At 36.4% G+C, this 14,177-nt stretch overlaps 1 protein-coding gene across 20 annotated transcripts in view; it reads right to left on the minus strand.

The window, feature by feature from the left end:
- Window positions 1-14,177, minus strand: part of MEF2C (myocyte enhancer factor 2C) — a 141,369-nt gene that overhangs the window by 60,559 nt on the left and 66,633 nt on the right. For all 20 annotated transcript variants that reach the window (XM_054809608.1, XM_054809596.1, XM_054809602.1 and 17 more), the window contains one exon: window positions 6,202-6,405. In XM_054809608.1, the coding sequence (XP_054665583.1) occupies window positions 6,202-6,405 (204 nt within the window). The remainder of the gene's footprint in view (window positions 1-6,201; window positions 6,406-14,177) is intronic.

The following is a 14,177-nucleotide window of genomic DNA, read 5'->3' on the forward strand; positions in this document are numbered from 1 at the left end:
AAAATGTGACATATTATTGCAAATTACGACTACTTTTTTTTCCCCATGGCCAACCAGTAACCCCATCACAGTGGCCCTGGGATAATTAAAATCTCCTAGAGTAGCTCAGGCTAATTCTTGATGAAGCCTTCAGTAACACTAAAAGCAAGAGCTTTCCCAATGTGAGTTTCTCCAAACTTACTCAATTTCAGTGAGAAAGAAGAGGGAAAAGAGGATGGAGAGGCATCAAGTATAACGGAAAAGTGATCCCTAACATGTAGACTGAAGGAGCAGCTGGTGAGACAAGAGGCAAAGGAGAGAACAACTTAATGACACTCTCAGGGGCAGGAAGACAGAAAAAGAAGTATGTACTGGAGTGCAATTGGCAAGAGATTAAGAAGGATGAAATTGAGGATGAGTTGAAGATGAGGAGACCCTCAGAAACAGTCAAAAGATGGTCGTTGGTATGAAAAATATAAACTTTGTTTCATGGAAACAGAATTGATGCATCTTAGATGTAGAATCATGTTACTGTGTTATCATTACCTTATCCTGCTACCTGTTTGTACTGTGCCATGTCTGAAGTAGGGTTGTAAATACTTTGAGGTAGGACCTGTTAGTGTACATTAGAATACAGCAAAATTGCAAGAGTGGAGAGGTGGGTGAAAGGGCATAGTATGCTTGATAAATATTCAGGTGAAAAAAACCCACAAAGTAAGACAATGTATAGCTGAGAAGTCAAACAAGGATATGGTTTTATTGATGTAGGAGGATATGACAGTGCATTGCAGGAGCTGACATCTTCCTACACGTGTAAGTCTAGGTTGAGGACCCTGAACTCCTTCTAAGTGTAAAAAAAAAAAAAGTAGTTGAAGCCAGATGCCAGTAAAAGATAGAGCCAAAGGCAGCTAGCAAGAGAGATATTTCAGAAAAGGAAAAGACACTGAGGTCATGGAAGAGTTTCTTGTAAGATGAGAGACAGCTGCAAAGATCAGACAGATGTGTGTGCATGCATGCAAAGTAGCAGTTTTAAGCAGTGAACTTTAGAAAACTCAGAGAAGATCTGGTGGGTGACCAGCATTGATAACATAGAACCTCAGTTAGCAAAAAGGAAAATGGAGGAAGTTTGTGTTGTTCCTCTTTTTTCTCTACCAGTGATAAGTGGTATGGCAGAGGGGAACTGAGGAGGTGGATTTATGTTGGCCAGAAAACGGAAGATATGGTTATGGCATGAATTTGAAGGGCTGACCTAGTAGGAGTACTTGAGTTAAAGGTAGTGACCATTGAATCAGCAGAGGAATAGAAGCCAGTTGGAGAAAGAGGGACAATAAGAGCAGCAGAGTCAAAGAAATTGATGGTTTGAAGGCTTCAAAAGAGCTTTGAGATGAAGTGGTTGGTAATTGGTGGAGGAATGATTTATGCGCACACAGAGCAAGGATCAGCGTATTAGACTCAGTGTCTAAGAAACAGAATCAAAACCAAGACTTAGTAAAAACTCACTAGAGGTCTGCTAAAGCTGAGATAGTAGCTGATGCTTTGACATGAAAGAAGTGACAAGGAAGAAGGGACAGTGAGAGAGAAAACAGGCAGGAAGTTTCACCTTAAATCAGCAAAGGCTTGATGGCTTAGCTGAAGAACTGCAGCAGATTTACGTAATATGGTTAGGGTTGTAATTACATTTGCAGCCAAGATGCAAAATATTTCCATGTATTCCTGCTCTGGAATACGTCCCCTACAATCAAAGGGCACTGTCCTTTCCGAGCTCCTAAGCAGTGGGCTGACAGTGCTTTGGCACTGGATTCTCATCACTCAGATAGTGTGGCAGTGAAATATCACTGAAATAAGTTGTGTTACATCCACTTCTGTTTTACAGAAACAAGGAGGGGATCTGGCCTCATTTTAAATGAATGCAAAAAATGCATAATGCATGTACTTGTCTGTTGTAAAACTCTGACATTTACTCTTCCTCATTTCCTCATTGCCATAAGAAAATTATTGCCTAGTCCTATACAACTGTGTTGATAATGTTAAACAACAAACCCATAAGGTAAGTTTTTTCTGATAGAGCAGATAGTAACTGGATGTATTGACAAACTTCTAAGGACAGATTGGAACTCTAGTTGTAAAAACACTACTTCTGTACCAAAAACTGTGCTCCAAATGCCACAGGATTTTTTAATGAGAGAAAATGTAATCCCATTTTAAAGTAAAGAATTACAAATCTTCTAGTAATTATATCACAGGATATTAAATGCCAGCTGCTGAATATATTGTTGTTGATATTTACATACAGCACTTGGAAGTTAGCTTAAAGATGAAAATAGTGGGTTTTTTCCTCAGTGTTGAAGGAACCCTGCACAGGTTCTGCTATTCCTTAAAATAAGTTACTGTATCCAGCAACCAACATTCACTTTTTTACTGAAGCAAAATTGAAAGAAAGACTGTGGTGTGAGTGGTTTGGTGGGTGAGGACATAAAGCCTTCAGTTTTAAGAATCCAGTTAACTCTAAACAGAAGTCTCAGAATGAACATTTTTTTTTTCAGAACTAATACATATCATAAAACCTCCACACAGATTTTGGTAAGACTCACAATAATTGCCACTGTTACATAAAATGGATAAACTTGAATGCAAGTATTTTCTCCTTCATGAATACACATTGATTTTTAGTTACCTGTGGATGTTGTGAAGTATATTTAATGTGTAATAACTGAAACATATTCAGCTGGTAGATACTTTTGTGATCTGAAGAACTCATATATACCAAATTGCATGTTAATCAACTACATTTTGAAAGAGGCAACTGGAAAAGACCATCTCAGTTACATTTATTACATCTAAATAAAATTACTACATGTGTAAATGAAGTATAAGCTATTTGTTTAAATCATTAAACCAAAAGAGCTCAGAGAATAACACTAACTGAACTTTACGATTCTCTTAATATTAGTCACTCCATTTATGACAGATGTAATCAGATCAGAGACCTATAAGTTGGGTAGGACCAAATTGCTTGATTTGCAGTAAAGTAAGTACTTTTAAGTATTTTAAGTATTAAAATGAATGTAAAATACTTTTTCCCTTGAAAAACAGTGTAATGTTTGTTGATGTATGACACTTGGTATCTTCTGATACTTCAAATGACAAACGATGGCCTGAAGACTCATTCCTTCAAAAATGCTAAACATAATTAATACCAGTAATTAAACTGAAAACTGCTTAATAAAATTAACAGCTTTAGCCAGACCTACATGAAAATTCATGTAATTTTTTCATTTGAATGGTAGTGGTTTAACTTAAAAGTAATTAACTACATATTAGAGACTTACTCTTTTGATTTTCTTTGAATATAGATTGTTCAAAGAATTTATACCACGTTCTAATGACTGATAACACAGTTCTACCACAACCACAAAGTAACTAAATAGTTAATATTATGTTGAATGTGAACAGAAATTGGATTCTAAATTAAAGACCTTTATATGGTTGACAGTTATATTTCAAATTTTCGTAAGTCTACCTAAAAAAGTTTTCTTTCTCTAATACTGTGCAGAAATCTGCGAGCACAGCGATGCCCTTTTCTTCCGCTGAAATATAGTTATTGAACAGTCATTTAGTTGAAAATGATCAGATTTAATAATACTGTCTGATTCTCAGCTGCTGTTGATTGCTCTGGAAGAACAAGATTAAAAACTTCTAAGTGTGAAATCTAGCTGTCTGAAAGCGAAAAAAAATGGACTCCGTACAAGGAAAATATGTGTAATGTAGCCAGTTTAAATGATCAATTTAAATATTTAAATGCGTGGCAGATTTATATCCTGTACCTAAAAATATATCCAAACTACACTAGTCAAGCCATTTCTCAGATTGCGTACTTTTATGGACTCTATTCCTCTATCGTACTCATAACTGTGATGTTAATTATCAAGTAAAGGCACGATAATATGAAACCCTCGTTCAAAACCTACAGCCTGCACGCGTACTCCTTTGATCCTGAAACAATAATGGCACTGGTGTGGCTTAAGTATTTTGCAGTACAGGCAGAACGCTGAAAAACGTAACAGCAAAACGATCAAATGACTGAATTCAGAGCTGACAGAACATACGGAAAAACTATAAACATGCACTGCATTTGGCCTTTTCTGCCTATTGTTAGATTACTCGATTTACATAATGTTTATTTCAATTATCTACTTTTATTTGGCTCTTTTTAGAGGAGTGAAAAAGAGATGCCTATCAAATTTTGGGTATAGCCAGAAAATTACATGTCTGGATGCAAAATTGCCTATCAGCCTATCCAAGCTGGCCCACTATTTTTGGAGGAAAGGGACTTTGCTGGTGCAGAGAGTGCTACTTCTGAAAATCTCAAAGTTACAACAAAATAGACATTATATTAAATTTTACATTTTCACTGAAGTTTTTTGAAAAAACATAGTCCTCATGATCAAAAGTGTTCATTCATTGTGAAGCAAGTAATAAATCCCTAGTTAGTGGCTTACTCACCTATTCCCACAAGAAAGCCTGCAGGAAGAAGTAAAGATACAACAGGAAACTTTTCCTGCTAAGAATATTCTGGCTTTTTGCCACTAAAAGAGGACAGGGCATTATTCTGGGGACAGAATTCAAATTCTGCTGGACAGGACATGGGCTTACGAGAGCTAGGTGACAGGAAAGGCTTCATGTCGACATAGGAGATTTGAAATAAGAGAGGAAAAGAGATGATGGAGAGGAGGAAGAAATTATGTACTTTCCTCTCAGTCTTAACTCACATAAATTTTTGTTCTGCTGTCAGAACCTCATCCTCTCCTAATGGGGCAGAAAATCTGCTGGGAGATCATGAAAGAGGCAAAACAGTATCATCCTATATGCTGACATAAGGATAGACAGTAAAGCGATATATATTCCCAGGCTGAGGTCTCTACCAATCTATGGTGGTGTGACTGTGATGTCTTGTAACAGGTCTAACCATGTCTATTTTACAGTACTTTTTTGTCCATCAAAACCATTTTATATGTAATTCACACACTCACTTTCTTCCATTGCTAGTCTCAAATACATGACTAACCCAGGTGAAGATGCCAAAAGCACCAAAGTCTCATTTTAGACAACATCCAGATTATTTAAAAATCTGAAGCTAACACCTTTAAAAAGATCTGAAGTAATCTAAATGTATACGCCAAGGTAGTTGGTAGCATCCATGAATAAATTTTCACTGATCTTTAAGACAGGACCTTCCAGTACTTTTTAAAATGATACCATTAGATGCTGAATCACTTAGGTGCTTTCAAAACAGGAGTTGCATAAGTCACATAACCAATTTTTTAGATACCACTGTGAGTGTTTTTCTGTCACAACAAAATAATTGGAAGCTTAATTTATTTTGCATGGCTTGAGTCCTAATGTGATTATAAAGTAAACTGACTTTTCTGCAAATACTAGAAGCTTAAAATTGAAAATCTTAAATTTTAATTAATCATTTTCAGTAACTGTAAATACAACTTGCCCTATATATATTTTTTAAAATAATTACAAAGTGTCTCTAGCATTATGACAGTATTGCTTTGATACTTTTATTAATATTATTATGGTAACAGCATTCTGTGTGAGGTAGCTGAAACATTTATTATTGTGCAGCTCGTCAGTAAACCCTTCTTGCATTTTATTAAACCCCCTTCCTCTGTAAATAATCAAAAAGCTAATCAAGCCACTCAAATGCCTTAAAGCAGTGATTCTAAATCTTTTTCTTCCACATCTTTTACGATGTATTTTTTAGTTCCTCCTGGACGGCGGACATTATAGTTTTTGGATTGAGGAGACAAGGCACACAATGTTTTCTGGAGAGCAGGTCACCGGGAGCAACGGGGGGACAAGGGGGACATTCAGCCGGGAGGCAGTGGCCAAGGTGTGGAGAGGACTAACGGGACAAAGCAGCACAGAAAGCTGGCCGACAGGGAGCCAGTGATCCCGTCGCAGGAGTTTCTGCTGAGCACGCGAGACTCGGCAGGATAGAACTTAGAAAAGCTCACACAAGACTGGGTTCCCTCCAGTCTGTGCTGCACCATCTCCAACCCCAAACCAATACCCGGCTGTCCCTGTTCCGCTCTCCTGCTGCTCTGTCACCTCCAGGGTACGTCCCACGACCCTCGAGAAAGACGTCAGGCCTCTCGCTTTGAGTACCTCCGCAAAGTAAAAAAAGAATCCTCAGCAAACATGAAATCTTACCTCAACAATATCTGAATTTGTGCGACTCTCATGCGGTTCATTGTACTCGGTATATTTCAGCAGCACTTTGTCCATATCAGTGCTGGCATACTGGAACAGTTTGTTGGTGCTGTTGAAGATGATCAGAGCAATCTCACAGTCACACAGAACACTCAGCTCGTAAGCCTTCTTCATTAACCCAAATTTCCTCTTTGTAAATGTCACCTGGAAAAAAAGAAAAAAAAGGTCCGTCAAAAATCCCCAAGCTGGTCTTTGTAGAACTCCTTCTTTTTTTGGAAATACAACGTGTGACTGCTGTAGTCTTTGAATTGAATATGTTCATAAAGCAAAAGCATAAATATAAATATAGTTCCAAACCAGAATATGTTAGGTAAGTGAGGAAATGTACCTAATTCTCACTGCACAAAAGTCGAGGTACAGGTAAAGAGCATGGCACATTTTCATTAAGCAGCACTATGAAGTGTTGATACTGCATCTTTCCCTGTAACTTTTTAATTCGTATACTCTTTATACTGCATACGTCTTTTCCATCAGTATTTTAAAACTACACCTCTAAATACTTTGAACACGTGGAGTCAAATCTTATTTTTGATAATTATTGACTTTGATTCCATACCCCACAACTCCCACTAGATTTTTTGTGGAACAAATTATTTCATACAGAATTTAAGTTGTGTGAAATAGACACATTGTTTGTATAAACACACAATAGTTTTGAAGAAATATCAAGTGTTAAAAATTCAAACACTCATGTGAGAAATGAGAAATACAAAGCACGAATGAAGAGCAAACAACAGTTGGCCAGCAACAAATACCACCTTTGAAACATGGTCTTTTCTGAACACAGATGTAGCGTACTTTATCTCATTTCAAATTAGATGCTTAGAAATCTGAACTGGCGTGTTTTAGTACAAAGGACTTTGGGTCATATTATATAGGAAAAACTAGGGATGTGCTTACAAGTTCTCAGTAGGCCAGCTAGTGCCGTGACATCAGGCAAAACCTAGGTGGTATGAAAAATATCGTTACTCTGTACAAACCCATAATTTTCCACAGGGACTGTTTTGACAACGAAAGACCTGCACATCAAATATTTTTTTTTTCTCCTCTTTTCTGCACTAACGTACAAGTTCCAGTAAGACGTGTGACTCAGAATAAGAAACTGTTTAAGCTAATTGTATGGTTGAGTTTTCCTCCTTCTTCTGTTTCTTCATACATGCAATTTCCACTAAGTGTATACAATGACTGTGAATATTTTATATCTATTTTTTTCTCTAATAATTTTCAATGACAAGACTTTTTAAGATGAAAATATGGTTTTGCTAAGCCTATTATTAATCAAATTTAACATGTAGTCAAGGTATTTGATATGTCAAGGGCAGGCATGCCTATTCCTGCACTTGTTGCTACCATTCCTTAATACCCATAAGCAGTAGCACCTCTGCACTTTAATGCTGAGGCAAGAAGATTCGTCTGTACACGGTTCATATGGCTGCTGTTTTATCTTGTCACACTCCTAATGCAAGTTAATGCTAACTGCGACCCCAGACTACCTTAAAATCCCAGCATGTCAGGCCATGGAAAACGTGACCTTTAAGTATTGCTAATCCCTGTTTGCTAGTCCATTACAGAAAGATGAGGCTCTGCACCAATACTATGAACATTTATTCTCCCAAACGTATACTGAATGTTATTCCTCCTGTTGTCATTTCAATCTCTTTAGCCTCTGTCAACATACTGTTAAGAAAAGATGGATTTCCATTAAATACAATTATTCAAGCAACTTAAAAACACACTTTCCACAGCACTGGTCGCAAGTATGCGTAATTGATAGTAAGTTCTTTCTAAATTTGTCTGTCGCAATGGCTTTTCTGATATTTGGAATGAGAGGTAGGTAACAACTTCATTCAAATTCTGAAACCCTAGTCTTTTAAATACTCATTTAATGTTTTCTCTGATTACAGAAAATTGCAATGCATTTGTTGAAACATATATATATCTATATAAGCATGTTTTAGAAAGAGCTAAACATACAGAAAATAAAATGTACTAACTCAACATATTTTTCTGCATCTAAAATGCCTTTCAATCAACTTTTTGACCACAGTACTGTAGGTGGAGTGTCTCTGTACAGTATGGTTTCTGTTGCACAGAAACCTCAGAATTTAGCATGTTACAGCTTCTTACCATCAAAGTACACTCCAGTACAGAAATATCTTTAAAGCCACTGTTTGTGTTTACTGTTAGGTGCTCCTGAACATTTAGAATAACCACACAGCTGTGCTGCATAGCACACACTTATTTCGTAATACTTATCACCAGAATGATACTGGTTAGAGTTCCTTTTTGTGGAAAGTCAAAAAAAGAAAAAATCAGCTAGATTTTTTTTTTTAAATATAATCGTAATTGCTCTGAATTTGATTTGGTTTTAACTCCTTGATCTTTCTAACATTTTCTAAATCTATCAGATAATGCTTTCTGCCACTGCTGATAAATGCATTAAAAAATTGTATCTACTACTGTTTCTATGGTGATCTGGAATATTACTTTTCTTTCCAAATATGCCATTCATTGTGGCGTATCTTTACATATATATATTAGATATATCTATATGTAAATTTATCATGCTTTTACAACAGTTTATAGTAGGGGTGAACTTGTATTTTCAAATGCATAGTGAAAGGTCAGTAACTTCAGGGAAGATTAAGAATACTTTTCAAGCCTTTTAAAACCAATAATCTTTTTTCATATATTCTGTGTGGCTACATAAGGAAGATCAATATACTTCTTTTCCATATGGTAAAATATTTTTGTGAGCAATCTAAGAAGATAGCATCTTTATTACTTAACTTTTTTGGGGTCTCAATTTGTTAACCATTTGTTATGTTAACCATACTCAACCAAATTAACAGTATCTAATTACTGTTACAATATTACAAATATTGTCTAAGGTAACAGATAATATGCTAGTATTGCAGAAATTTTGCTGAGTGGTAAAAATTAGAATAAATTATTTTAAAAAATTGGTCACTTTTGTGTAGGTGGAAGGTAGCATGCAACCTACACTTAAGATGCTTTGACTACACTTGAACTGACTCAGTGCTGAAAATGAACAAGACACACATGATCTGCATGAACACCAGGTTTTGAGTAGCTGAAACTACAGTACCAAAAAATCCAGGTGGTCACACAGTCTTATTGTCATATACTGTATTCAAAGTTCTCAGTCATGACAGCATCATATGACAATGGAATTTTGTCATTTGACAAAAAGAACACTAGCGAGACTGAAAGAAAACACACATGCAGTGAGACAACTCAACATATTTAAAAAAGGACATCCAAGAAAGTGCATATGTATGCATTTCAATATCTGTTTAATATTTAACTTTTTTTCAGCAGCAAGAATCAAATCACCACATTTTCTTTCCTGACAATATTAGCCAAGATATGATTAATTATCCCTGCTGTCTAAACCGCTGCTAATTTGTAGGTGTTTTTCAGTTCACAAGTTTTCTCCTTTTTAGGAGAACTGTAGGCAATTTAGGAAGTCCTTTGCTTTTTGGGATATAATATTTTATAATGACAATGTAAGGATTGAGGAGAATGAAAGTAGAGTGGAGGGAGGAAGTGGAACAGATAAGAGGCCAGCATTCAACTGTCTTTAAAACCTTTTTAAGCATGTGTATATAAAACACAAGGTTTGAAACACCAGTAGTTTCTAAATACTGTTATGAGGTGCTTTTATGCATATTTTTATATATATGCAAAAAGAGCAGTGTGCAGAGAGTACCACATTTACCTTTGAAACATACCAAAAAATAACCTAATTCCATTCCTTATTATTAACTGAAAACCCACTAGTCTATTACTATTTGTCTTAGCGCTATGGTTATTTTACTTTTTTAAAGGTTATTTTAAAAAAAATAAGAATCAAACTGCCCTCATAACAAGAATGGTGGTACCGAGAAGGTAGGTTACTAAAGCCTGCAGCATTTTTGTATATGAAAAAGCATAAATGCTGATGACTTTATAGGCTGTGAGCAAATCAGATGCTGCTTTCAGTTATTGGGAAAACTACAAAAAACCCCCCATGAGTGAAGTTGCCAGCTTCCGACTTCCTTGATATAAATCAAGGTGAACTTTTTATGCATTTTGGATGACTAAAGGCGAAACCCACCGTATGTGCTAAAGGAAAGGCATTGACATAAGGGGATGGTTAAAAGGACTTTTTTTCCACTTCAGCTCTGGCTCTTCTTCAATACCATGGAAACACGTCTCAACTAGCTCTTCATGTATAAAGCTGCAACAGTCTTCTGAGATGGTTCATGGACTAGTCATTGCAATGACTGTAAGTGGAGCTGTAGACAGCCTGAATTCAAGTGCGGATATCACATGCTGTGATATGCTCCATTTAGAGGGTAATTTGGCCCAGAGCAGATTCTCTTGTTTAATCGCTACTAGGTAAAACTTAAACTAAATGAACTAGAAGGTAATGTTGCTTGGTTGTAAGTACAAATTCTTTCATGTGCTGAAATTTAAATGTGTGTGTGTGTGTAGAGATGGTAATAATGGCCACTGGTAATAATCTTTATTCAGCTAAATTGTAACAAGAATTATATGCTTCTTATAGACCTTATAGATAGCTAATACATCAGTGGAGGAACAGAAGCAGCCATACATACTCTCATTTAATGAATAAAACCTTCAGGATACATTATTTATCTTTGTCGCAATGTAGTCTTTGTTTCTTTCTGTACTTCTTGGTGGCAGTTGGTTTGGGATATTAGTTTGTTTTATTTTTTATTTTAATTCAGGTCCTTCTAGTACTTTTTCTGAAATCTCACACACTCCAAGAGACTGAGCCATAACAGCACTCTGGATTTGACACTAACAATCACAATATATGTGCTAACATTTTATATTTTGAAACTAGCAGTCCTGTGATCTTTCAACCAATTCAGTCCAGCCAGTGGCAAAATATCAGTGTTCCCCTTACTTCTTCCTATCCTGATTATAAAGATATATAGCTGCTGACATAGGAGAATGAGGGAAACAGGGAATTTGCACGTGATCCTTCCCATATGCATTTCCTGCCATTAAACATGTATGAGTGAATAGCGAAAATCAGGGAGCACTGATGCACAGAGGTATCTGATACAGACACTGCCTACTCAAGAAGAAATATTGTTCTCTTTGTTCTTATTTCACCTGGAATGTCTAAATTTCTGACACAGGGGCTAGAGCAAGCACAGCAGATACGATGTATGTGACAAATAGGAGGTACTCCACGAGCAATCCACCTAACTTCAAACATCATGAAGTCAAGTTGGCCATGTGTAAACCAAGGGGCTCTTGACTAAAATGTCACTGCCAGGCACCTAATCTTATCATATGTTGAAATCCCAAATAACAACTCGAGAGGCAACAGCTCTTGTCATATTCTCTCCTCCTCCTCCTCCTATTTGATTTTTATTTAGATCTGTTTGTCGTATGAAGAGGCCTGGCTGCGACAACCTTTACAGTAACTCTCAGTGGGACTGGGAAGCAGCACCAGTGCAGGATTTGCTCTAGACAAACCTTCCTTTATGCAATAGCTGGGCATGCCGTATTAAATGAAAGACTCTTTAAAGAGCAGTGAAGGACCTTCAGCAGCCTGCTTCCATGTTCTTATAACCCTCCAGCATAATTTACAGGGATGAGACAGCAGTGATTTATGCTGGTAAAAGAGCTATTGTCCCAGAAAGCCTCAAGCGTATTGAACTACTACTTGCTGAATAGCCCAGATAAAGAGGAGTTCTAAGCAGGATGCCCTAAAATTATAGCTATAACAAACAAAATGTTTATGATTACTCTGTATAAAAAGGAAGGTTTTGTACTTGTGTGTTACACCCCATTTTTAGTATAGTAGTACACAAAAAGCAGATCAAATACTTAAAATATTGATATTATTCAGTCTGCCCAAATCCAACACGATGGTGGATCTCTCATACAATTTTTTTCTTTTTAAGTAAAGTGAGGAGGGATAATTAGAAGATGTGTTAATTAACAGATGATATAGCAACTCAGAAATTAGTAGGTTAGGCACTATCAATATGCTTCCCACTTTAACTTACAAATTAAGATCTAAAAACAGACAGGGAAGCAAGAATAATAATGGTTAATCTCGAATACTTTGTTTCCTTTTGTTGAATCAGAGAGATAAGACTAAGTCCATTATATATAGATGTAAAGATATGTACATATTTTAAACAAAAAACCATCATCTCTACCAAAACACAGTAGCTAATACAATATACAAGAAAGCCCACTTCTTTTTTTCAGTATGCTATCACCAGTTCTGGCAGGTACAAATAGATGTTTAGGGTATAAAAACATGTTTACTAGTTCTGTGCTGCTAAAATGTTCATAAGGTAAAGGTCAAAGAATATTTCATTCCCTGCTGAGCAAATGGTCAGGAAGCACATTTGTCTGCATTTCCTGTCATAACAGGAAGAGTGTAACTTCTTCCTCTCCACAATGGCTTCAGTTCTGCTTCCCACCTCCAGCTCTTTCTCCCCCAGGGCTTTCCAAACCATTCCTTGCAAGACAGCAAGGCTGTGCCTGTGTCCGCACTGGTTTTCAGCTCTGCTATGTTAGCAGATGCCTCGCTCACCACTGCACTCTCTTTACTTAGGCTTCTTGCTCACACTTCAAATTAAAAGTAATTTGACCTAAATATTTACATTATGCTAATTCACTCTAAATTATGCTCAGAACATACATTTGTAATACAAGCACACTTAACCTTAAATATAATACATTACAGAAATTCATGGTTCAGTTCAGCAGCTCTCTTAAATCTCTACTTCTCAGGTAGTCTGGCAGAATGTGAATAGTGCTGCCAGAGTTGTACAGATCACTACAATTTAGGAGTCAGGAAAACTTGGGGTGTATTCTTTGCTTACAGAAACCTAGCTTTACCTCTGAAAAAAACAGGATCAGGGCCTAACTGTAATGCTATATTCTAAGTATACGTCTTATTGTGTGCAATTTAATGTAAGCAAGAGAAGGAATTGAATTATGTAAAAGATAAAAAGCATGTGATGTTTAAGACAAAGGTTCATTGAACAGAATGATGCTTAGCTACATAGTTAAGCAGTTATGTTTTCATATGAAAACATTTCCTTGGGGGGGGGGGGGGGAAAAATCACAAAATCTCAGATCTTGCATAAAATGAAGACACCCCATGAGGGAAGACTGAAAATATCAGGAAATCGGTGGAAAAAAGTTTTCTGTCTAACGTGTGCTCGTGTTAGCCCTAACATGCAAGGCTTCTTTCTGTTTCTACAGGGGATTTTCTGATTCAGATGATACTCTTTTACTCTTTCCTTTTAAATAGAGCTGAAACACAGATAAAAATAGATACATGAGGCTGAAATTAGTTTTGAAACTAGCAGCATTAGGTATCGAAGTCAGTAGAACAAATCTAGGTCTTCCTGCAAACGGTCATTTCCCTCCAGGATATTCTTCCCCTGCCCCATAACCTCACTTTACTTATCTGCTTTAATTCGTTCTCTATTGAGCTGATAACTGCAGTAAGTCTTGGTTTATAGCTTCACAGATTTGCTGGAATCAAAGAATGATAAAAAGTCTATGCATGAAAAAGTTAAACTGCACGTGTTTGTTACTGTCGTACCCTATAGACTTACACAGGCATGATACTTTAAAAAGGATGTCTTACTATTTAAGCACCTTAATATTGAAGTGTACTCTTCCTATGGTATTTAATAACACTTAACCTCCCAGCAGCTTATTACAAATTGAAAGAAATGTTTTAAACAGTATGCAGAATCATTAGCTAAGCTCAACTCTGTTTTAAGTGTGGATCTGACAACAGCCTGCTTCACGAGCGGGAAAAAAATGCAGAACTAATGAGCGAGACGATCAGAGGGATAAGAAATGGTGGATCACCATATAAGACCTGATATTTTTTA

The sequence above is a fragment of the Grus americana genome, chromosome Z (genome assembly GCF_028858705.1).
Source record: "Grus americana isolate bGruAme1 chromosome Z, bGruAme1.mat, whole genome shotgun sequence".
Taxonomy (NCBI): Eukaryota; Metazoa; Chordata; class Aves; order Gruiformes; family Gruidae; genus Grus; species Grus americana.